General features: G+C 46.1%; 1 protein-coding gene across 4 annotated transcripts; it reads right to left on the reverse strand.

Annotated features, from left to right (window-relative positions):
• Positions 1–112: 112 nt before the first annotated feature.
• Positions 113–18355, reverse strand: LOC124051310 (ceramide transfer protein-like). Of its 4 annotated transcripts, XM_046374556.1 has the most exons (19): positions 17705–18355; positions 16251–16385; positions 8898–9014; positions 8701–8766; positions 6082–6189; positions 5818–5953; positions 4869–4952; positions 4428–4585; positions 4037–4129; positions 3855–3941; positions 3657–3749; positions 3383–3454; positions 2496–2591; positions 2249–2381; positions 2088–2158; positions 1883–2011; positions 1644–1773; positions 1362–1498; positions 113–1277 (listed from the first exon to the last, which is right to left on the reverse strand). In XM_046374556.1, the coding sequence occupies exons 1-18, from the start codon at positions 17813–17815 to the stop codon at positions 1371–1373; spliced, it is 1947 nt and encodes a 648-aa protein (XP_046230512.1). In that variant the 5' UTR covers positions 17816–18355; the 3' UTR covers positions 113–1277; positions 1362–1370. The 4 variants fall into 4 exon arrangements, with proteins under 4 accessions (XP_046230512.1, XP_046230513.1, XP_046230514.1 ...); XM_046374557.1 differs by lacking the exon at positions 8701–8766 and having other exon boundaries at positions 17705–18354; XM_046374558.1 differs by lacking the exon at positions 3383–3454 and having other exon boundaries at positions 17705–18353.
• Positions 18356–25304: the final 6949 nt, after the last annotated feature.

Consider the following 25304-nt stretch of genomic DNA (forward strand, 5'->3'; position numbering starts at 1 on the left):
TACTAAAAGTAGTACGGATGCTGTACTTTGAAACGGATTAAAGTGATGAGAACTTGGAAGAAACTTCCTCCCTCAATGGGTTTTGTGCCAGTTCCATTTGTTGAGCGCATGGAACAAAGTCTTGAAGTTTGAGGCAGCAATGCTTATACTGATATTTAAATGAAATGAATCTAAACACTCCATAATACTCGAACTTGTAGAAATATCCCACTTTGGGACCTGTGTCACCTGGTTTATTCATTCAGCAGATGTACTGCAGGGCAAACGGACTCCTGAAGGAGAAGAGACGGTGACGAGCGGGTTTCAGCCGTGAGGCACTTCACTAGTGATTTCACCGGCGCCCTGACGGCGCCCTTTAGCGCGTCTGGAACTGTTTTCTCCCGTTTACGCTAAGGCATTTGGGCTCGACTCGGCCACCTTCAAAGAAATGTTAGAGACGCTATTTACAACATTCAAAACGCAAAGCCGAAGCCAAGCAGCTCGTGTACACGAACACATGAAACGTCTGAGTCAAACTCCCATCAACCTGTCGCTCCATCGGCACCGACCACAGGTGTTTTCATGAGAGGGACGGAGTCAGGAAGGTCAAGTCTTACATCACAGGGGTCACGCGCTGGCGACGGCCCCTCTGGACTTAAATAAGATCTCAAATCGATCTCGTCGTTCTTACTAGCAAAAGTTAGCAGCTTCGAAAGAAAGCTGGGAAACGCGAGTCAGCGCAAAGAAGGGACTATAAATGGCAAGAATAAAATATTTCATTCTATTAGCAAAGATCTGATTCTGTTTCTTTCTTTTTCTTTTTTTTTACAAAGCTCTTATAGAACATACATACATTTATATATTAATATATCTGTAAGAAAGAGGACACGAACCGTCAGCCTGCTATACGAGCATGAAAGATGGCATCACGAGGAGCTTTCATAGTGAGGGCAGGCAGACTGGACCCACTGCTGGGTGCATTCAGCCCGGGACATGAAATCACTTAATATACTAATCAATATACTCTCTTTCTGAATAACAGCATTGTAGCATTTTATCTAAATCACAATGAAGGTGCAATGAGTGGTAATAATGATTTCACTAACTCAGGAGCTTTCCTCCTATGACTGTCTCTCAGAGGTTGATGTTTGAATGCAGCCACCAGAGGGCACCATTAGGATCCCCCCTCACCCACCGGAACCGCCGTGTAAGCTAAAAACTGGAAGGGCAGAACTCGCTTTGAAGAACTTGTCTGGCTGAGTCCGAAGGTCCTCAAAGCCTGTCCTCACGTCTCCACGCTGGGAAGAAAGAGAAGGTTTGCGCTCAGAACTGAGCTTCAGAAGTGACACATGAAAACATAAAAAATCAAACTCCAGTGTTACCTGTGAGCCTCAGAACAAGATGGGCTTGCCAGCAGTTTTGTCCTGGACGTAGGAGGTGAAGCGCTTCAGGAACTTGGGGTACTCCCTCTTGGCCACGGCCCTGAGCACGGAGGCCGGAGCCCAGCCTCCAGGATTCACTGCACACAGACACAGGACACGGACTTCACTGAGCAGACACGTTTGAGGACATCATCGTCACAGCGTCCTTACTGTGCCGGACACCACATTCTATCGGTTCAATAAAGAGCACAATTTAATCCAAAGGCACAGGTGGACACACACCATTGGCGACGTAGGTGATTTTACACAGGATGTTGTCTCTGCTGATCTCTTTGTCTCCCTCTGGCGGGCTGACGAGGGTCTGGCAGATCATGGCGATGTTGATTTTGGCGCGGACGCACCTGCTGGACGGCTACAAGGGCGACAGGTACAGAGAAGTAAGAAGAGCGGCAGCGCGATTATCGTGCAGAGTCTCCATAAATCCCACCCGGCATCTGGTCCGGATGGACCCGCTGGCTCACCTGCGCGTCGTCGTGATCCACGGAGAAATTGCAGACCAGCCAGGTGTCCGGGTCGTTCTCGTTGTTGGCCAAGATCTTCCTCATGGCAGACAGGTAGAGCACGTCCCTCTGAGACGCAGGCCACACCCGCTGCAACGCACACGTTACACTTGATCAATGCACGTTCACGGCAGGCAGATCCGGTCCAGCGTGTGCCGGCTCTTACCTTGTGCGTTTGATAGATGATGGCCGCGTTGTCTGACAGCGTCTCCACAACATTGAAGTTTTCGATGGTGGCTAAAAGAAGCAGAAAACGAGGTCACAGTGAGGTTGTGCTCAACAGAAGAGCTGGCGTCAAACTGGCGCTGACTGAGCCGAAGGACCTACTCTCCCAGTCGTTGCGGTAGGCAGTGTCCCAAAAGTAGTGGCAAACCTCGTGACCAGTGACCCCCTTCACCGAGTGCGTGGCCTTCAGCGGGTCCAAAACGATCCCGTTTTCCTCCACCTCTCTCCTGTACACCTGCACACACGCACGACCAACAGAAGCCAAACAACCGCTCGTTTTAGTATGTTTCACTGTGTGGTTTACACTTCCAGAAACCTGAGTGACGTCTTTTTAAAATCCTCCTCGTACCTTCATTTCTCCCTCTTCCACAACCAGCTGCCAGTTGGCATCTCCACCAACATCCTGCAGGGAGTAGGTCATGTGATTCCGCACCATCTCCTCCACCTACGGCACAAGGCCAGGGACACACGGAGGATGTGACATTGATTATGGGATGATAAGCTGAAACGATATGAGCAGGGCAGAGAAGCAGACCTCGTCTTCGACTTTCCTCTGAGGTCGACAGCTTTAATTTTAACAAAAATACTGCTGACGACCTTTTTCACATCTGAGAAGTAACTGCTGTAAACGAAACAGAGGTACTGCTATTGTATCAACAGATTAAAAAAAAGTGATAAAGTGAAGGATGAATGGACGTATAAACTCATTACTGAAGAGCAGCTGAGACAAAACAAGCAGACCACCACAAAAACATGTAGTGAAGCTCAATGGAGAGTTAGAAAGCACAGAGGAAGTAAAACTGTGACTTTACGGGTTGTTTATCCGTCCCTTTAATATCTGTCACTCGCAGCAGGTTAGCTAACGTTTTGTCACCACCATCAGCTGCTGAAAATACTGACGTAATCAGGCAGATTATTCAGTTCCTACCAAAGATGCTTTGTAACAAAACATCTGTCAGGGTTTGAAAAATCAAATGACTAAAACTAATCAAAACGAACACCACAGGACACAAAGCTTTGACGTACAAAGCAGGCCAACATTTGAAACACTGAATACTTATTTAATTTACACATGAACACTTATTATTTCACACACACACACGTAACGGGATCTCATGCTTCATGCTGCTACAGCGAGTTAAAGGCTCTTCCAGCGTGTTCATCCTCACAAACATGGTGTTTAGTCTGCACAGGTGAAACACAGGAAGGGGGGAGGGGCGACTAGCAGTGAGTTACCTCTGCGCTGAACCTGTGGACATCGTGAGGAGGGGCCATGACTATCAGAGGAGGGGAGGACTGACTACGAGGCTACAGGGACGATGAGAACCGAGGAGACGATGGACAAAAAAATGAAAGAGAAGGAAGAGAGAAAGTTATACAAAAGGATGTGAGACCCAAAAAAGAAGAGAGTGTGATGTGATAGAAGGAAGGAACAGAAAGAAAGAAATGGAGGTGAAACAGGAGGAACGATGACAGCAGCTTGTAAAGTAAATTAAAGTGGCTGGACAACCTTGTCAGAGAACCTGTGTGTGCCAGTGCTGGAGTAGACGTCTCCGGGGGGCAGCGGGCTGGACCTCTGAATCCTCGTCTTCTCAGTTTGACACTGGACACAAACAAACACGCCATTTGAGCCAAGACAACAAATCATTTTGCACGACTTTTCGTCCCGCTGCCGAACGGGACTTCAGCCGTCTGGTCTTCTGCCCACCTGCTCTTCCATCTTGTCCTGTCGGTCGAGAGCAGCTTCGACCGCGTCGAAGAATTCGTCCTCGTTGATGAGGCTGTTTGGACCCTCCTGTCCGTGAAAGCAAAGATGGAAAGTTACTCTAAAGGTTCCTACACATCCCAGAGTCCACGCTGCATTGTGGGCGGATTTTACAAATACTTCACCTCATAATCGGGTCCTCCAAAGTGAGACTTTTTCTTCAATTCGTTGAGTGCAGATTTATAGCTCTCCTCTATCCTCCGCCTCTTCTCCATCTCCTACACACAAATAATTCGTTAGTTAGGTCGAGAAGTTCATTTTCACAGATTCTGTGCGCACAGATATGAGAGAAACGCCTTGCATACATCGGACAGAGAGGCAGCCATTCACAAACATACAGCATCACCTCAAACAATGACAAAGCTAACAGATTACGGCATTGGACAACCGCAAGTGTGGGGAGGAAGTTGGAAAGACGAGTTGCTGACCCAGCATGAAATCCTACAATAACTCTCGTCTCCAGCATCTCTTCTCAGCTGCGGACAAACAAATAAAAGCGTCTGTGACGTCACACACCTTATCCAGCCTCTTCTGCCAGCTGTCTTCTCTCTTCACCATCAGATCGATGCAGTGGGACAGAGTGGCCAAGATCCCAGCCGTCGTGGCTTTGAATGTGATGGCCTCGCCCTTAAAGTCTATGCCGTTGATTCCCTTGGGACTCAAGGACTGGAATACTGCACAAAAGAGGACCGTGGGGGACTTAAACAAACGCTGGCTGTGACAAACAGACCCACGTCATGTGACTTAGGTGTTAACTGAATTCCTACACCATTTCACATCAGTGAGCTTCCCTCCTGTGGGAATATATGAACTATGGGAAACACAGCAGTTTTAAATGTGCTGAAAACATATTTTCTCAATGAGCTTCTTAATATGTTGACCTTTTAGTGACGAGTTACGTAAGGTAACAGAAAAACACACTCACACCAGGATTTCAGGGGCTTCAAGTGCACTCACGTTTTTCTTTGCTGCCGTTGTTGTTGTGCAGAAACTCTCCTTCAGTCCGAGTGTTGGGGAAGTCATCTTCGTCATCCTCCACGACTGGAAAAAAATAAATAAAGGAAGGGAGAACGTTTCAGGTGTGGGAATACAAAGACAAAACACCAAACGCAGGGCTGCTACACCCTACTGAAATTCACCCTGCAGCTTGTGGCCCAGTCAGTCACAGCACAGCACACCATCAGACCGACAGAACGCTGCTGTGCCGGACAACGTGACAATGGTCTGGTTTCATCTTTAGAATGGACAGAGGGTGAGAGAGAAAAGGAGTGAGGGAGAACAAAAGCGGGGCTTCATTCACTGTGGTCATCCAATGGAGAGCCAGCCAAGACGGCGTGAGGGTGAGGGGGCTCGCGGGATAGCAGCTTTCTGACCTCGACACATTCCACTCGAGATCGGTTTCCTCTCAGCTCCCAACATCTCGTCTGTTTATTCACGAAATTTGCAAATGACGGATTCTCTTACAGGTGGTTAAAGTGCCGTCGGCTTCCTTTTGTTGTCCATGTCAACCAACTGGGCTGGAATACACATCTCGTGCTTGCCAGCCCTTTTGATTTTCTAGCCCGCCGCTCTCTTCGAGAAAAGATGCCCCACTTATCCAGGAACACATGAAAAGCTTTATGTTAAAAATTCATGAGGTTACCGATCAGCTCCAAGTGTGATTAGAAAAGAGCAGAGGAGGAAAAGAGTGAGTCAGAGAGTCTGCCGCTCCGCCTGAGAGATGACATGACAGGCATTTCGGCCTCCTGTTGACAAGCTACAGATTTATTTTCAGTCAGTCGACCAATCGATCAATTTTCAACCCCAAAACAGCCGTGGACTTATCACAATTAAACAACCTTCTCTTCCTGTCAAAAATCAGGCCCCTGCAGAGCAACAAAAACATGTCGGTGTGTGTGGGTCTTACTTTTATCTCTCTGCAGCTCATCTTTAGACACGTCTGCACAGCCATCGAAGTACTTCTGCAGCGTGTCCACCTGCCTGCACAGGATGTCTCTGAAGGTCTCCATCTCTGCCAGCTTCTCTCTCAGGCTGTGACCCTTCTACAGAAACAATAAAGCAACAGAAGGGTTTGTTCCTGTTCCTCTGGACGTTTCCTCAGACCGCAAGGCCAACTTTCCATTATGTGTGTGCCTACAAACCCCACAGTATGGAAGCCCGGAAAACTCACCTTGAAGGAGGACGTGGAGGTGGCCGAGTATCCGCTGGTGGCTGATGTGAGGGACAGCATGGAGCCGTGTCTCCGCAGGCTGGACTCTGAACCATAGCCAGAATCAGCCTATGGACAATAACAGAGGAAACGTGTTTAACTTAACTCAGTAGAGGACATCATTATTTATTTAAAGCAGAGATTTATTAACGGCAAAAGACCATGCATGAGAAAAAGAGTCTGACTGGGACTCAGCCACAATGCAGCAGAGACACAAACCAAAGCCTGAGCCACAGCTGAACCGTCACTCAGACTGACCTGTAAGTAATCACTGATCCACGAGGCCACAAAGCTGGACACCTGAGAGGAGTCGCTTCCTTTCATACACAGCAGAACATGTCCAAGACGTAAACAGAAATCTCTGACAACGTAACTCCAATCTTGTGACATTTTTTAAAAATGTAATCTGAGCTGATTACATTACGTTATTTTTTTCTTAAAATCTGATTATGTGATCCTGATCACCTGTAATCTGTCAGTAACCGACCCTGGTTTCCAACATGCTACTTTCATGCTGCTGTTTTCAACATCACATCTTTGTTGAATTAAAAATGAAGTTCTCTCTCTTTGTAAATTATTAATGACCACTGCTTTTTAAAATGATCCCTGCGTTATGTACACAAGGTTGAAATCGTATGGGGGTCTCAGAGCACTTCTCTTACCGCAGTAATGACACGTTTTGACAGAGAACATGACACACATTCAGTGACCATGGAAACACAACTGAAACAACAATGAGCTTCCTGTAAATCTAACTGGTTCCCCTTTCCTCTTATGCAACAACCAGTTACTCAAAATAGCCAGAGGGCGACAGCAGAGGACAGGTCCAGCGGTACGCAGGAGAGACAGTGATCTGTTCCCCTCTCAGACCATTTCAACCACCAGAGGGCAGGAAGTGTACACGCACGTGACTGGCATCTGAAGAGCCGGGGTAACTATCGGTCAACGACCAGAAGTAACTCTGCCTGTGTTCACATGGGATTTCAGCCAGAGCAGCCTGCCCTTTAGCCAACATACTGCTACCCCACTGACAGATAGCACTATCTAACTGTTTGTGAGGGCTGTTTTGATGACAGGGGAAAAAAAAAAAAAAAATCCATGAAAGCTGAGGGTTTCTTTTTTGTTGTTTTTTTTGCAGCTGTACCATTTGATAAAATCAGAAAATACAAAACAGGAGCAGAGGTAACATTTATCAGCTGCTGGCTCTCCGGTCTTCAGATATAAGCTACATGGCAAATACCTTGCAACTGTAACAGTGTTATGACACTACATTATTACAAATGGTGTTTGTGTGTGTGTGGTCATTGAAGCCAGTACAAAAACAAACACTTTGGACAACATAAGACATGGGGCCTGGTGTCTGTTACAAAGCTGTTTTGATCAAACTGCCTTACAGTCCCAGAGTTCAAGTCATACAGTTGCCACAGCTTACTTAAATCCAAAGAGAAACGAGTGCTGGCTTCATACGGAGACGTCCAACTGTCTCAGACCAGCAGAGGGCCGAGGTGTTAGCTGAAGTGTGTTGTGTCTCCCTGGAGATGCTGGGCTGCAGAGTGCTGTGAGTAATGTGGCTCAGAGAAGGAAGCGGGGCCTTCTAGCAAGAAGAGTCTTCAGTGGTGACTCATTGTGGGTGTGTCGGTGTTAGTCACAGTGGATCCCTGGTGCTGGGATGAGCGAGTGAGGGGGAGGAGGGGACTTCCCAAAGTGAGGCTCACGGGTGAGCGTGCACATGTTTTAGCAGACAGACTGAAGGTGTGGTCACTGCCGCCCCCTCATCTGTCCCAGACTGAATCGCAACCATGGCTCCTCTCTGCTCCGCTTCAGATTAGACTTTCAAACACACAAATCAGGATGAAAACCTTTTTGTTGATGTTGTGCACTCAGAGATCACGTTTCTCTTTCCTTTGTGGTTAGCATGAATAATAAAGCTGCAAACACCCGATTACCAGCGGTCACGTGCAAATCTTTCATCAACAATGCAGAGCATCATGTACAGCACTGATGGTTGGTTACTGTGCACGTATGACTGTAAACATTTTGTAGTTCTTCCTCTCCTCCATTGTCTTGTACTCAGCAGTAGCCAACCTGCTTCCTTTGTCCTTCACACGGACTGAATACAGCCGGTGCTACTTTTGCTCTCCGTACACTACAAAGCTTTTCACACCGCACTTAAAAGGATGAACTTTCAGCCCTGTTTTAATTCACACTGCACTGATATTTTGCAAGTAACAAAGTACAAAAGCCCTGACTGCAGTCCAGGGCTAAGTGACTTTCCTCCAGGGCAGGTTAACCTCAGCATTTCAATAAACACAGCTTTCTCAGCAAGCCTGACCCTTTTCAGAGCTGCCCATGTGGTAAATGTCTGCGCATGAAAAGGGATTATCCTAACCCTGAGCCAATTGTTAGTCCAAGGTTAAGATAACTTTCTGCTAAGCGTCCCCTTGACCCAAGCAGCATACATGCTTGTGCAAAGATGTGTTTTGGACTAAATGGTGAACACAAACACACACGGTGTACTCTGCTAAAGACAAGTGAAGCACTCAGTAGGTCCTAGAGTCCTAGAGGCTTGAACAGACGCACCAGTGGTGGAGGGATGATTATTGTTCCCTGGACTCCTCCCTTCTCTCTCCTCCCCTCTCTGATACTCTGATAGAAACACACACACACACACACATTCACAAATCCAGCCTTGCATTGGATGATATTTATTCGCAGGCAAATGTCACAGGCATCTGGTTTGTCTGGAGAACAGTTTGCTGTGTCACAGCGGGACTCACCCTGTGCAGCTCGATGGCGTCAATCCACTGGTGTCTGTGCTCCGGGTCCTGTGCTCTCAGGTACCACACGCTGTCGTTCACACTTATGTCCAGCCGGCACTCATCAAACTCGTGAGGCTAAAGAAATAAACACGAGGGAGAGAAAGTTAGCTGCTTTAAATGTCATTCTTCTCAAATCCTCTGCTGACATGCGACAGAAGCAGAGAGATGATCAGACATGGAGGATGAAGTCGGTCATGGGAACCCAGCTGACTTGTTCTCTGCCATAATCTGATGTCACACCTTTCTAAACTTGTCGTCAAGTTCTTTTCATAGCAACAGGATGCGCAAATCCTGCTCAGCAGGAGCCAAGGGAGGCATTTGTGGAGGTGGCCATCCATGTAAATAGCTATTAAAATGGCACTGAAAGAGCAAAGTGCTAATCTCTCTCCTGTGTGCTGCAGGATGGGCGGACAGCTTTAACAGCTGGAAACGCGACAATGTGAACTGATTAGCTTCACTGTTGGCCTATCTGCTGTGTACATCTCACACAAGCGGAGGACAAAGAGGAGTGCAGCAGAGGCTTCACAGCCTCCGTTTTCAAACACCATCCCAACTGGCCTTTTAAGGCAACTTGCAGGATGGAGCATATTCCTAATAGGCCTCCAGTGTGCTGTCAGCACTGTAAAAGTGCTGCACTTGCATGGCCAGCAACCAGGGGCTGAATGTGTGTGTTAAGCCTTTTATTAACACCAAAATTAGCACATACGTGCAAGTTAAAAATAGGCCATTGATTCCTTTCCATTTGCCGGTAGAGTTTACCCTCCTGTTTTTTTTCTGCATTTCATTCAACATCATACACATGCTGTGCTGGAAAACAGAAGAGTACAAAGCAGCATGAAGGCCAGTGACAACACAACAGTGGTCACATTTTTAGATTTTAGCCTGTCTTTAAAACTCAACGCTGACTGAACGATGTGCGAGCACTGCTTGAATAGGGACAAATGCTGAAGTATTCGCACGCCAAACATCCAGAACTTCAACGCCGGTCATGGGATCGTGCCGAAAAAGGGTCGTGTCCCATCAGAGCCAATCAGAGGTGGAACTGATAAACATCGGTGCCAACTGCGGAGTCATCTGACCGAGGAGAGGGTGGAGGTGGAAGGATTAGTGGTGACAGCAATGGTATTTACCCGTGTATTTACCAGGATTTATGAAAGGGCGCGTCTACAGTGAGAACCAATGCTGCATCACTGTCAAAGACAAACAACAAGTGACAGAACAGGCTGATATCTGCTAGCGATATCACACATGTGAGTTCCCAGTCCTGTATCGTATAGTAAGGAAGTGCAATTGTGTACTGCGGAGGAGAACAGCGACTGCAACCACTGCAGTCACTCATTTCTCTCATCAGCGCTCAAAATTAGTGAGAGAAATTAACAGCTGTAGTGTTTGCTTAATGAAAGCGTTCATCGACTGTTCGGGTCAGTAAATCAATACTGTATTGTGAGTTAAAGTATTGTAATTATACTGTATTGATCACTTCAGTCTACCAGCTCCATTTAATCTATATTCACTAAAACAAGCTGTAATGAAACAGGCATGTATGATCATTCACAACTGCAAGCTCACAGTCCAACATCACCCAGCGTACACCTGAGACAGGATTACTTCAGTGAGCTGGCAGAGTAATAAATAGCCCACTATGGCGTCTTTAGAGAGGCTTCATTGTGAGTTGCCTGTGTTGTCTGACACCTGTACGGCACTGAAGCCAAGACCAGACGCTGAGCGCACAACATGAGGATGAACGCTTTCCAAATCTGATTCTCATTTAAAACAGCACGAGCGGGAGATCAGCACCGATGGCTGAGACGGACAAGAAGAGGAAGCACAGACAAGGAAGGAAACGGGCATGGAGACTCTTTAATTGTCAAGACTCAAAGACAACCTCAACAACAGTCAACATGGTCGTGAAAATGACATATAAGCAGAAATTAAAGTAAAAGAACTAACCACAACATCTGAGAAAAAACTAACTAAACCTCACCATGCTGTAAAACCATGTGAAATTACAAAAGAGTTGGCTGTCCCATCTGGTCGGCGGTTGGGTTGCTTAGGAAAGTGAGAACACGGCTTCCTCTCCATCACCTCTGGACTACGGGGTCATGGGTACGCTGACTGGGCTGAGGGGGTTACTGGGATCCAAGGCTACAGTAAACAATGATCCATCACAGGAAGGACATCATGGCAGCCTTGCACTTTACAAACTGACACGACAAGATGACGGTGATCTCACGGAGAGCTCAGTTTGTGTGTCCGTCTGCTTGTGCACGTGTGTGTAGACTGATGAATGAACAACTACACAGATATGTAGCACAAAGTGAATGTGAAGAGCTGCCCAGTGCAGCCTCCTGTGAAAGCAGGTGTAACAAAGTGATGGATGGATATTTCAGATATGACTGCAGCAAAGCACTTTAGATCCAAGGACAAATCGATTCGATTCGATTAACTCGCCGGGTTAAAAGGAGAGTATCAAATAAAGAACAGATCAAAGAGGCAGTAAGTCTTTATCACTGCCCTGAAAGCTGCTCAGTCCACAATAACTTTTTTTAAACCGTCTGGGACACAAAGTAGACCGTGACCATGAGCAGACACAATTTTGTCAGCAACAGTGCTGAAGTACACTGTGGTGTCCATGTGATGTTTATAAAGCCCAGAGTCCAGAGCTTCAGCAATTAGAAAGGGGGGGGGGGGCATTTTCTCATTAATCACTTCCCTGCACCCAAATTTTTCCTGCCCATCCAGTAGGGGAATCGAACCAGCGACCCTCCGATCACAAGCTGTTTCTCCAACCTCTAGGCCACAGCTGCCCCCTAAGAGATGAGAGCAGCTTTTCTTGCCAGCAACTATTTCTGATGTCAAACGCTTCTCTGTTGGTGAGCCCAGCTGTTGCTCAAGCACAGTTTTATCCCACATTCAGATCAGTCAGAGCCTTTGATTCTAGGCGCTTGTATCTGTCTTGCTTGTTTTGGATAATTTTCAACCATATGGTCTTACAAAAGGGAGCAGAACACGAAGAACAGGACAGGAAGGTGACAAACACTATCGCTGATCATATGAACTGTTTTCTGTCCAGCACCTGCCGCAGTCTAACAAGCAATAAGAGTACCAAAATCAAAATGATGAGACCAAACGACTTCATTCTGTTCTCTTCAGACATAAACTTCCTAGTTCCTACTCAGCTTCAAAAAGATTCCTCCCTTCTGTCCTCTCCCTTCCAACCCCCCTTTCGAGCTGGTGTACGTGTTTGCAGTCACAGAACTGGACGGATGGAAGCTCCCCTCAGAATAAACCAGTGCAAACACAGAGAATCCCCACAAAGCTGCCCCAGACCTCACTGAATTCTTTTACTCATTTTATGAAAATTCAAACATCATAATTATGCTCTCTGCAGAGGACGTTGAGACCAATGCAGTCTCTTGCTCCTTACATTACTAAGGCCTGGGTGGCTTTATGCAGACTCTGTATACCAAAAAAGGGATTTCTATGACCAGGAAACACAGACTCACCAAGTAGTCAGATAGAAATGCAGGCAAAAAGGGAAGGCTAAATGAACAAGGGGGGCAGTTGAAACAACATTCATCATTGAAATACACCCCCACACACACCTAGTCTTGGGCATGTGTTTCTTGACCCTCCTGGTGACCCTCAACTTAGAGGAAGTCACAAGCTATGAGGAAAAGCCTCATTTCCTGGCTGAAGACACCTCGCAATTTCCACAAACACTGACATAACTCACAGCAGTCTATTCAACCTCTGCCTGACCCTTAATCTCCGTTTCTCTTCCCTTATCTCTTTAATCCCCTCCAGCGGTTTGCTCATCGTGACAGATACGGCGTAGAAAAAGCCACATCGTCACATCCACAGCCTTGAAGAAGTCGGACACAATGCAGCACGATACCATTACACATCCAGTCTGCACGACTCACCAATTCCAGTGGGAGAACAAATGACAAGTAGGCCAGTGTGCTCTTATTAACCGACCGCGGATCTAAAAATGGCGGTGGCGGTTGGCAGCCTTTGTAGGTAGTGTTGTAAAAGCAGCTGTGGATGCACATTTACAACAAGCTCACAGTCGTACGCATCAATGCAACAACAATGTGGAAAGATAGACATAAAGATGGTTTTCCTTATCAGCCACACTACCACTGTCAACAGGTCCACTAAATGTTTAGTGGACCACTGGCCACTAAATGATATTTCACTCTGAATTCTCCTAGTGTAATAAAAATTATTCTACCCAATTTTGTCTGTGTGCAACAAGAAAAGCATTGTCCTAATGTGGTCGATAGCAGGCCTCAGGGGAAGGATCTAAATCTGGAGCTAAGGCATGCTGTAAGGGTATACAGTAATGCTACAGGGAAGTCCCCAGTAGTTCTTCAAATCAATTCAATCCAGTTTATTTATATAGCGCCAATTCACAACAAAGGTTATCTCATGACACTTTCCAATTAGAGCAGGTCTAGATCAAACTCTTTAATTAAACTGAAATACAAAATATCCTCTGCAGCTACAGAAAAAAATGACTGAGTTGTTAGAAATGGTTTCTACACCATGCATGACTCATTATCTTATGGTGAGTCACTGCATGTACTGAGCATGAGGAAATAAATGCATAACGTTAGCCAAACTGCCGCAAATGTTTTCAGTGACCTGCTCAAAGTTGTCCAATTCAGTAACTGTCAGTAAGTTCCCCAGTAATGAAGGTGGCTGTGAACACAAAGAGGGTGCTTAGGACCCACCTATACACTAATGTGTCGACAGGTGGTGAACACAATGAGATCAATAGCGTACAATGCAATCCAATCCAGCAGCTCTGTGATGAATACTCCTTTTGCAAAGCCTACAGTGTCCAATTTTGAGACAGATGCCGTTCCCACTCTGATGAAACTTGAGGCGGTAGTTTATACTGGAAGTCTATCTGATTGCACTATATCTCATCAGCTGTTATTGTGGTAAATTTACTGTGTGTCCAAAAGAACACCCCACAGATCCTCCAAGGCTATGGCTCTCATTGGGCGTGACAGAAACCGACCATGAGAGAAGACTGAGCCATGAGCTGCGTTCAGCTGTGGTCATTCTGCAACCAAGATATCACACCTTATCTTGGTCTATCAAACTTTCTCAAGTGTAGTTCTTAATGACTCATAGTGCTACATCACCTCTGAACTTAACACACACATATACATATACACTTTAGGCACACTAGATTTGCAACAAATAGTTGGTTAGTGTCATATACTACAGTCGGTTAAATATAGTGGACATTTTTTAAAACAATGAGTCAAGAAAATAATCTGAATGTTAACTGATAATGAAAATAATAAGTTGCAGTCTTAACACATACAGCGTGAGAACAAACTATTCTCACGTGGGCACTCTTTTATTCTTATTATTTGTCATTTAGAATTCTTATCTTTTCAATTCCCAGACAAGCAACAGCCTCAAGCTAAGTGTACAACTCTGGTCCAAACCAAAGAGCTGCCTGAGAACATACTATATCATATCAGGGTATCTCACATCTTAATGTTAATGTGAGAGCCACGAGGAGCAACAACAACATGGAGAAACATTAGTGAAAATTCTGTTCAAAAAAGGCAATAACTGTCACGTGCATGACCATCACAGCCCAGACTTCTGACGCAGATTTCCAGCGGAATGAGAAATGATGACAGTTAGAGCACCACATGGAGGTTAATATTTACATAGACTGGGAATGGATGAAGCTGAACAAATACAGCTAACAGCAAAGTCTGCTATATGCAGCCTGTGAACAGTAACTTATTCATTTCCCTTGTTACTGTTTGGAGAAGGACGCAGAGCGAACGGCAGGGAATGGCTGACCTGGGAACCCACTGAAACGTGATGACAGGTGTGAACAGTGTGAACATCCAGCACTAACCACTGCTGACACATTTGGATTTATCTTCTCTGTGCTTAACAGAGTGTGGCAGCTCTTCTGAAAAGTCTCAGCGTCAATACACTGTAGCCCACAGCTACAAAATGCTGCATTTCTTGTTCTATCCTAACTATTGACGTAGCCTTACTGGTCTTGTGATGGAGTTTCAAGTTAAAGTGTCACCACATAGTATGTTGTTTTGAAATTAGAACAGTCACCTGACAGGACAGCTACCCTCAAGCATAACTCGAGACATAATCAGCAGTTGTTTGTAAAAATGGGCTGTCACCTGCACTTGAAGAACAAGACTGAGAAAGTCCAGGGTTAAGTTCCTCCTGGTTAGAAAGCTTCAGACCTGCACATCGATCCAGGACGGAGCTGAGTCGTTCCACCATGAATTAAAGAGAAACATATGGTGGATGCCTGACATCTGAATCACATCTAACATATCACATGCCAGCTTTCTCAGAACTATGTGAGAGGTTAAGGGAGAAAGAGAGGGAGGTGGGGGGAGAAAAGTCTGCCTGTGCTCTTTTGATTCCTCCCGATGTGCTCTTCATGTTGATCTGAACAGTACATTACATTTGTATTAAGTCATCATTAGTTTGTATTGCTCAAGTTTTTGGACAAAGCAGGCAGTTTGAAGAAAAGCATGGCCAAAGGTGACACATTGTGCAATTCTTCCATCAGTCTTCAACTACATTTGGATCACCATGAACAACAAAAACTACCCAAGCAAGTGTTCCACACAGAATATCAGGACTGGTTTAACTGTGAGTTCCTCAGCTGAAGGCAACAGTTATTCCTTGATTTGTTGATTTAATTTTATTCCCTAACTTGCTGACCTGATTATTGAAATGTTTACAAAGCTATGTCAACTGATTGGATCAGAATATGCTAATTAGCCCCTACAGCTGGTCAGCCAATAAAAAGAGAAGGTCAAGACTCTTCAAGCTCATCTGTCAAGACACTTTTTATTCCACTCATGAGCTACAAAGCACATCATTTGTTGTTTGGTGGTGATGCGTGCAATCGAAATGCTTGAACGCAACACCACCTGGCTGCTTGACTTTTCCCTGACGGAAGGGCAGACTAGAGCAACACAGAAAATCGCCTGAAGCTGTAGGTGAAATGACATGCAAGTTTAATGTGTGACCACATTTGCAATCTCAAGACACAACTCTGAGGTTCTGAACAACAGCGGAAGTTTTACTGTTGGGTAGCTAGAACAGCGGGAGTGATGGTTCCTCTCTCTTCGCCCTCTTACGCAAAAAACGGCGTTCATTCTTGTGAGATATTCTGAAAGCGCCACAATTGCACAAATGTAACGCTGCATTCATGCGTTAAATGCTTGCACCTGAAAAGACTGCAGCATGCTGGAGCACAGCTGACAGAAAAATTTCAGTGGTACTCACAGTAATCACAGCTTTGCTAAGGCAGAGGGAACCCCGACAGCCATACTCGGTCTCATCCTGGGACTTGTAGTAGCTCAGCGTGTTGTTTTTCAGGACCACCCAACGGTCCTGCCATCCGTGGATGTAATTTGTCCACTGAAAAATAAAGCATGTTTATCAATATCTCTGTATGTTGTGGTACAATAAAAACAACATCTCCACAGTGCCATGAAATACAGCATCTTTGCAATAAATATTACGTTTTACTTAGCACACTCAGTTGTCATTACTAATTTGGCTCTTTGTATGTTGATCGGTATAAGTGGAATTTGCCCTTTGAATAAACAACAACAACAAGTCTGGGAAATCCTCATGTAGGACACGTGGGATTTTATGTAAAGTGCAGACTCATTAATCCTCACAAGTCCTGTGACGTGTTTATGGCTTAGTATGATGGAACAGGTGAGGCTTTTCTGGATGCAGATCAGCTTAATCTCACAATATGCTTGGTTAGCAGGTCAGCATGCAATCTGTTTACAGGCAGCCAGTGTACAGTGAGATTAATAGGCCTGCCACATTAGCTTGGCGACAGCTTAAGCAGTTAAAACTGTGGTCAATTCATCTAAAACAAAGTGTACTTGCACAACTGAGCGGTAGCATATGGCAAAATAGGTTACAAGGACTCCAGCGGTTGTCTAGTGGTTGACTTAGTGGTCTGTTTACCCAAAGAAAACAGAGCAGATTAACAACAGCCTGAAGTGTTCTTATTGTGCTCTTGGCTAACAAACATAGTTAACTGATACCAGTGTCCCACAAAACGTTCTCCTGCATTTTGCATACTGGACATTTGTCCATAACACTAACACCATCTGCTGTATCTACATTGTTATCATAGCAGATATGGCCATAAGCAGGCTTGGTTTGACCTCTGAAATGAGCCATTTTTAATCACAAAATCCACATAGACACATACACATTTTCACAATCAGTGTTCACAGGGCAAAATTAAGAGCCGCCCTCATTGTTCACACATTGTGCAAACAGTGGCCATAGCCAACGGTGCTCACCAGGCATGAAATTCATATACAGGTAATACAATGTCTCAAAGCAGGAGTGAACTGTGCACATTTACCTCGACTCATTGCCACGGTAAATCAATCAACACCCATTTCAGGTGGATCTAAGAGCTAATTTAGCTCACTGTGGTTGACATACCACCACGCTCTTCCGTTTCAACGGGGGCTTGTCTGTTTGCCTCAGCGGGGATCACCTGTCAACAACTGCCGGGATTCTGGATAACCCACCCATGAAGCAGACATGCCACGATTTGTCGTAAACACTACCTGATTACCTCATTTCACCCTGGTATGCAGACAGGCGCCTCCCTGACAGCCATGCCCTCGGCAGCTGCCAGTGACATTGACCGAGCTCGGTAAACGTGGAGGAAATTCAGCTGAGCCCAAAACGTCACGTACCTTACTGAGGACTCCGCTCAAGTCGGCGATACCAACATGATGTCCAGGCTCCTCTCTAGGCTCTATGTCCTCCTCGGAACCGGATGAGTTCCAGCTCTGGTTGTCTGACATTTTCCTTCTCTTGCCAACGCTTTCAGAAGCTTCGTACAAAACAGCAGAAACTCGGGGTACTCGGCTAAGCTGACGGCGCTGGCTGAACTGTCTGGACCTGAGTGACAAGCAGAAGACGAAGCTCACCGAATCATGTTGCGTTGTTACCGACTGGTGACGCGGAGGAGGGAGCCCAAACAGCAGAGCTCGTGGCGGGGTCGATAGCTAGCGGCTCGCACTGCGTAAGTTAACCGCTGTTAGCTAAACAGGTTGACATATTTCGTTGTCAAACTGTCCGATAGAGCTCAACTCTGACTCCGCAATCCCCCCGCCCCTCTCTGTCTGTCTCTCTGTGTTTTACTTCGGCGTGCGTGGAATCGCAGAGACAGGATGAAACGCAGATAAAAGTGCTCAGTCACAGGTGATCCGTCGCTGTGGCCGTGGTCGTCTCGCTCCGAAGTCCAGTGACAGCTCTGCAGCTCAACGCCATGTTGATCTGACGCCCGAAGCTTCTTCTCGGAGGGCGAGCGCGAGGTGCAACTTGTGTGGCGCGCAGGGGCGCTGGCTGTCGTGGCGTCACTTAACCCCTCCCCCCGGCCGCCACTAGGCCCCGCCCCCCACTGCGCGGAGCCCTCGGAAAATAGTGCGAGGAGGGCTAGAAAACAGAGCAGGAGCGGCGGTACAGAAGTGTAACAAGCCTGATGCTCCACATTACTGGAGGTGCAGCCTAATTCAGCTTCAACGCTCCAGAACCCAAACGACGGTCTTTGAAAGAGTGCTTTAAAAACAACACAGCGGTTATTCTGGGCTGTGGGTCCACCATCTTCAACTGGTCACCAGTACATTTTAGAATTTATTTTAACTTGATGATGACTTGCTGCTTTGCAATCTGTTGTCTGAAATAACTAAAACTCTTCAACATTTGGCATTAAGTTCTTTGGCATGAGTTCCTCGTGGTCACCAAGATTAAATCTGATTTCTATTTTACGTGGATTACAGACGTGGAGTATTATTTTTATCTTTTAAACTAAACATTTATGAGGAACAAGGTTGTTGTGTTTGTTACTTGGCTCAGTGTTTATGAGGTTAGTGGTTCACGGGCTCCGTCAGGGCTCGGACGGTTTCAGGTTTTGTTGGAATAAACATTAAAGAGACGTGCATGATACAATAAAGTGAAAGCACAGAGGACATCACACCACTAAGTGACATAACACATTCATTCATTCATTCACAAAGTTCTCTCTCTCTCCGTCTCCTCGCCTCCTTTGACATAATCCTGTACAGGGCCTGTGACCATGAGTCATGTGATAAACTTAACGCGATTTAGCACACACACACAAACACCTTGTTTCCTGTAACACCAGTGTGTGTGTGTGTGTGTGTGTGTGAGAGAGAGAGAGAGCTGCAGGAGAGGAGAGCGTTCAGCCATGTCATGGGTCTTGTGAGTCAGATGCAGCTCCACGAAGTCATGAGACCTGGAAGCGAGGAAACCACAAGACTTCTATTAGCTGCTCAATCCGGCTCTTCTCCTCCGCTGAAAGGAAAAGTCTGAGTGGCAGGAAGCTGAGATTTCAGTCAGAGCTCAGTTAGCAGGGTTTTAAAGCTCACCACAACATACTGAATCCACTAATCCAAACTCCAACTGAGAGAAAAAGTTCATAGGAATCGCGTCAGGAGGCTTCCTCTGATTGTTGTTTCCAGGCTCTAACAGCGAACCAACATGTGAACGTAACCTTTGTTTGGCTGGACAGGATTCAAGCAGATGATCTAATCATGCTGACACACAAATTGTTCCTGATTTAGTGGATCTGTGATTCATTTAGAAGCCAGGAGTCAGAGAGCATGACTCAGGCAGGGCTGATCAAGCTGTAATGTGATTAAATCACATCCCCTTTCGAGCTGCGTATTCCTCACTGATCAGCAGGGCAGAAAGGAAAGAAGCAGCTGGTCCACCAGGAAGGGACGATTTTAAATTCATACTGGTGTCTTCCTTATGGACAGCTGGCCGTGGGATGTGACAGAAGGCTGGGGCGTCCAGACTTTCAGGTAGTGATGGTGGGCTCCTCAGAGTATATTTAAGGGTAACAGGTTATTTTAGACCAGCTGCATGTGGATGTGGCCGTCAGGAGGACAGTCTCAGGAAAAGTCTGGTATAAGACACCTCAGCAAAGCTCGGTGGAAGCCTGGGTGTGACCTGCTTCATAACTGTTGTGCGCCCCCTGCTGGTGCTGCTCGAAACACCCAATACTGTGTGTGTGTGTGTGTGTGTGTGTGTGTGTGTGTGTGTGTGTGTGTGTGTGTGTTGTGTTCTCTACGTGAACGCCACATTGTAACGATTAACCCACTGGTAATGGATCAAGTCTTTATTTCTTTATCTTAGGCATAAACATTAGATTGCCTGTTTGTATTTGGCAACATGTTGTGCACGTGGTTTTTAAACTTCACCACAAAAATAAAAAAGGAAAACATGAAAATAGAAAAGGTTTACTGAACTGCCCGAGAGGCTAAATCCAGTGTGATTTCTTCTTCTAGAGAGTTCAGCATTTAGTTGCAGTGAACATGTCAGTCGTTACTGTTGGCGCCACCACCACTGATGATAATAATGATGACAGGAGCACGTGACATTGAGAATGCAAATCCTAATTTTTACGTTTTCATTTTCATAACAGCGAACGAACAAATAAATAAAGAAATAAATGAAATACACGTAACACTTTATTTACATCTCATGCTGGGAAATCAAAGCACCACAATGCCTTGCAGCAAAAGGCTGAGTGACAGACGACAGACAACAGCGCCCCCTGTTGGCCGAAGACAGTCGCTACTTTCAGCTACAGTACACAAAGTGCATCTTAGGCCTCTTCGCAGCTTGAGGCTCGTCTCTCATGTGTGTCGACTGCTGATCGAGCTGCTCTCAGAAAATAAAGTTTGGACTCAGTATTTCATGGCCCGTGAAAGCCGACCGGTCCTCCTGTCAGGTGTCTCTGTCTCCCACGTGCCGCACTGGGAGGTGCAGGAACAAAGAGCCTCGGTGCTTTTGGCTGTGAAACAGGAACACCTGAAAGTGTTTCAGAGCGTTTCCACTCGGACGGATCAGCGTGGACCAGCGTGGACTCATGCATTACAGATGAGACAGTTTTTTGTCCTCTTGTCTGGACGGATGAGAAACATTTGCCTCGAGTGGCCCCAGTTTCCTCCTCAGCCACAGGATGGGGTCACTGCTGAATATGATTTCCGCTGCTGCAGTAACTCATGTCGCACTGGGTCGCGTGTAACAGTGTGTTTTTTAATTAATTTTGTAAATCAGTAAATCTCCTTTATGGCAGCTTTGTTCTTTTAGGCAAATGCGTGTTCATAGAAAAGCAAACAGCACACACAGCTGTAAGTATTCAGCATCTGCTCAGGTGTTGTCGTGTTATTGCTCATGCAGCATCCAGGGTTTCACCCACAGTGACCGATTAATCGAAGCCATAAAGACTCGTGAGATGTTTCATGTGCTGTTTCTACTGTGTTTTTCTGGCTCAGGACAGGACTCGTCCTTCCTGTTGCAGGTGTCTCGTGAAACTGCTTTGCTGTTTGTTGTATTTTAACACAAAGGCGCCAGCTCGATCAAACTTATCGACTCTGTACTTTCAGCACTAAGTTCTCGCGTAATCAGCGTGGTTTCTCATGTCCACGCTGCGTTGCACTGATCCACATGTCAGCGGCTGATCGATCGGTCGGACCTTGAAAGGTTTGATTAGCTTTGAGTGCATTAATGTTACCGTTCAGGTTCTGGTTCTGGTTTTTCATCTGTTTGGGTCCTCTCGGCCTTCAGGCTTCTCGTCCCCGACAGAACAGACGGTCCTTCATCATTACAAACCGACTGGCTGAAGCTTGCTTCATGCAGAGATTCACATGAAGTACCCAGACTGCATATTCATCACGCAGGCGCAGACGTCCCAGTTTATGTTTTCTTCATGAGAATTGTGCCTGACAAACTGCAGGAGGCGTCCGTGTCCTGTGTGACCAGCAGGGGGCAGCGTGGTGTTTAGGTTCGCTTTGCGCTCTTGTCTCAACGTTTGCATCACTTTAGTTGACTAAAACTACTTTAAAAACTGAAACAAAAAATAAAATAAAATAAAAAATGAGGCAAAGAAAACAAAGCAAAAACTAGACTTTAGGGGACGAAAAAACTGAAATGATAATGTGGACATACAAATCTAAGGAAAATTTTTATTAATCATTATCAGTCTTTCTGCCTTCAAGTTAGTTATCCACTTGTTTGTGGAGGAAGTCCTGTGGGACTTTATCGTTGTCTTATTTTTGTTAAACTTAACTGTTAAACTAAACTAAAGCGTATTTTCATCGTGCATGAAAACGAAGGATAAATCGAGCCACGTGTTGCTGCACACCTTTCAGTTGTGCCGGTAACACAGAGGATCTCACACACACACACACACACACCTGCAGTCCCTCATTACAGCACTTTGTCATGCTACACTTGCTAAGCTTTTCCCGTAATTGATTTACAGAATCAAACTTGTCTCCTGAAAGAGGACACGTCGAGTCACTGAGCTGTGAGGAGCTTCTTAATGGACAAACTCTTTCTGTCACAGCTGCTGTAATAAGCCTGGAAAGCATCCCGGTCCCAGAGCAGCTTCACACGGTGACTCAGTGCGAGACTCTTAGTTACCTCCTGTGACTTCCACACACACACACACACACACACACACACACACACACACACACTGCCTGCTGCTTTCCAGAAGTGCAGCGTGAGTTAAAAAACAAAAAAAATGCTGCACTCAAAAGGCTCAAGAAGATTACAAGACTACGATTCAAAATTTAACGAATAAAATCTGTCCGAAATATTCTGACACCCTGAAAACAAAGTACGTCAGTTTATTGTGGTGCAAATACGCAGTATGGACAGAAATAAAATCTGTGTTTGGCCTGTAAGTCTGTATAAGTGCTCGGTATAAAAACTGCGTGTGTACTGTAAACTGGGTGTACTGTGGGTGAGACGGTCTGCGTGTGTGTGTGTGTGTTTAGGACAGCAGAGCAGAACGGTGGCGCGCGGCAGCCTGAAATACAGCTCGTTTGTCAGCGACACGGGAAAGCTTTGACCTTCCTGAGACGGGCAGGCTTTGCCGACTCAGCGGTTTCTCTTTCTAGCCGAATTACAGTCGTCATCCGCATGAGTGAGGGCGGCTGATGTGCTCACACGAGGCCCACAACAAGCCGTGTGATAAGCACCAGCACAAAGCCGCTCCACGGCGCGTGCACGGCTGTGGAGCGCTTCACGGCAGAGAAGTTAGAGAGGAGGACTTACAAAAGGAGAAAAGTCAGGACAAACGACCCGCCAACCGGTGCTAAAACAAGCCAAGCACGAATCAACGACCAGCAGGCTACACTGCTGCTCTGTCTATTTGTTTCCGTCCTCCCAACAAAAAGCCTTTGGAGTTAACTGCTGAGCTTCCGTCTTGCTCACTGATCACACTGCAGTCACTGGTTCTGGTTTTCTTTGTAGGGTTGAGGTCAGGGTTTAGACAGAGAAACATGTCAGAATTAAAGTTTGGGAAAATGGAACATTTCTTTGCTATTCTAAAGGACTGAAGGAGGGGCTGGAAGTTGACAAGTTTAACTCGGTTGTCCCCGGGCCTGTGAGAACAGTACAGTCCAAACTACTGTGAGACGGACTCCTGCTGGACAGCCTGCTGTCCCTCATATGTTGTGTACTCTGGAGGAGGACAGCAGGTATTCGTACTGGCTGGTACACGAGTCTCGACAGCGCAGTGGGCTCAGATGCTGACCAGCTGAAAAGGCTGTGTGATGTCGGTGACCTTCCTGATCCTCCTCCGTCGTCGTCCACGGGCTCAGTCACAGGAGAGACTGCTGGAGATGCTGACGGCTTGACGGCGTCTGTTTCTCCACGTGCTTTTCTTTTCACTTCCAGTCTTAGCTAAATTCCCCAGCGCACAGACTGAAACATCCCGAGGGGCAGAGGCCGACACTTTGCTGGACTGTTACCAGGATGCTCGTAAATCCACCTGCTGCTTCCATAACCAGGATGGCTCCAGTATGTGCAGTGAAACCCAAATAAGGTGACTGACTAAATGATTTTCCACCCACATTAAATAATGTGTCTCTTGAATCCAGAGGGAAAGGTGGCAGATTAAATGTTGCCCTTGTGTGTGTGTGTGTGTGTGTGTGTGTGTGTGTGTGTGGTTTGAGATGTGAAGCAGCTGAGTGGCTAATGGCCGACAAAGCTGCTCAACTGCTTATGTTATCGTGGCATCCAGCTGTTTTACGTCAGACAGCTTGTGTTCCAGGCTTGTGGCAGGCTTTCCTAACACCTATTGGATATAATTGGAAAGATAAAAACAAAATACTGACTAGGATGCTCTTTTATTGTCTTTTCTCTTTGCACTAAGTGGAGGTCTGGTCTGCTGTGTTGGGCCAGTAATGGCTGCAGCTTGTCTGGAAGCACATAATCTACAGAAGAGTCCTGAAGGATACGACAAATCGGCGTGCAGCCTCTCCTCGCCTTGCACAAACTAACGGCTGCTCGTTATGGAGGTGACTAATAGAGGGATTCGCTTATGGCTTTAACCCGTCAGCTCAAACCGGATGAAAGTGCTGAGCTGAAGTGCAGCAGCCGAGGAATCCCCAGCTGTGAGTCATGGGATGCTTTTGTGGGGAGGGAGGGAAAGCCGCCTTGCAGGAGTCTCTGATTCCCTTCACCTCATTTTTTGGGGGGGAGAGAAAGCTCCTCAGCGTGGTGCCAGCCCAGCTTTGATCGATGCCAGTGAAGATGACGATGACACAAAGCAGAGAAATCCCACACGTCTTTATCCCGTCTTCCACTTCGGCGGCTGTGCGTTTCTGAGCCTCCTGCAGGCTTTTCTAACCACATGTGCTGATTTTGTGTCTTTCCCTTTGTGCATTTCCTCTCCCTCCTTTGCACATAAAGGCACAAGCTGCTCTCTGTGCAATTCTCAGCAGCATTTTGAAATATTTGAGAGGTTCATGCTGACACTCGTGCTGAACAGCCAACATTCACAAGCAGCAGAACATTTCTTAAATAACAGTGCAACAGATAATCTGCACCAGCCACCAGATTCCTGAACTCCTCCTCCACACGCCACCATGAAAGCTGCTTATATTTATCACCTGATTATCTATTGATTAATTCATCATTTTTCTGTGTGTCGCACGAGGGACCACAGCTATAACTTTGTTCCACGAATCTGCACTGTGCCATGACAATAAAAGAGGATCTTGAACCCCCTGTGCTTTTTTCCTTACCTAAAAACTAGCGCTGCTCGAGCATCCTCTCAGGAAAAAAGAAAAAGTTGATGGATCCGATTAGTTTTCTGACAGTATTTTTAAGTTAAAAAGATGTGGGACGAATTTGAACAAAGTCATACAAGTGGACTTCAGCAGGAGGGCAAACAAAATGTGGCTGTTGAATGAATGAATGAATGAATGCTGACACATTTCTGATTTGTGGAACATCAGCGTGATG

Source organism: Scatophagus argus, chromosome 20 (assembly GCF_020382885.2).
Source record: "Scatophagus argus isolate fScaArg1 chromosome 20, fScaArg1.pri, whole genome shotgun sequence".
Classification (NCBI taxonomy): Eukaryota; Metazoa; Chordata; class Actinopteri; family Scatophagidae; genus Scatophagus; species Scatophagus argus.

What these genes read in the sequence shown, in the direction of transcription:
- LOC124051310 (XM_046374556.1), bottom strand. Translation starts at nt 17,815, where the DNA reads ATGTCAGACAACCAGAGCTGGAACTCATCCGGTTCCGAGGAGGACATA. An exon ending in CCTCCACGTCCTCCTTCAAG is followed by an intron (nt 5,954 to 6,081) that starts GTGAGTTTTCCG and finishes TTGTTTCTGTAG; the next exon opens with AAGGGTCACAGCCTGAGAGA. An exon ending in TCATCTATCAAACGCACAAG is followed by an intron (nt 2,012 to 2,087) that starts GTAAGAGCCGGC and finishes TGTGCGTTGCAG; the next exon opens with CGGGTGTGGCCTGCGTCTCA.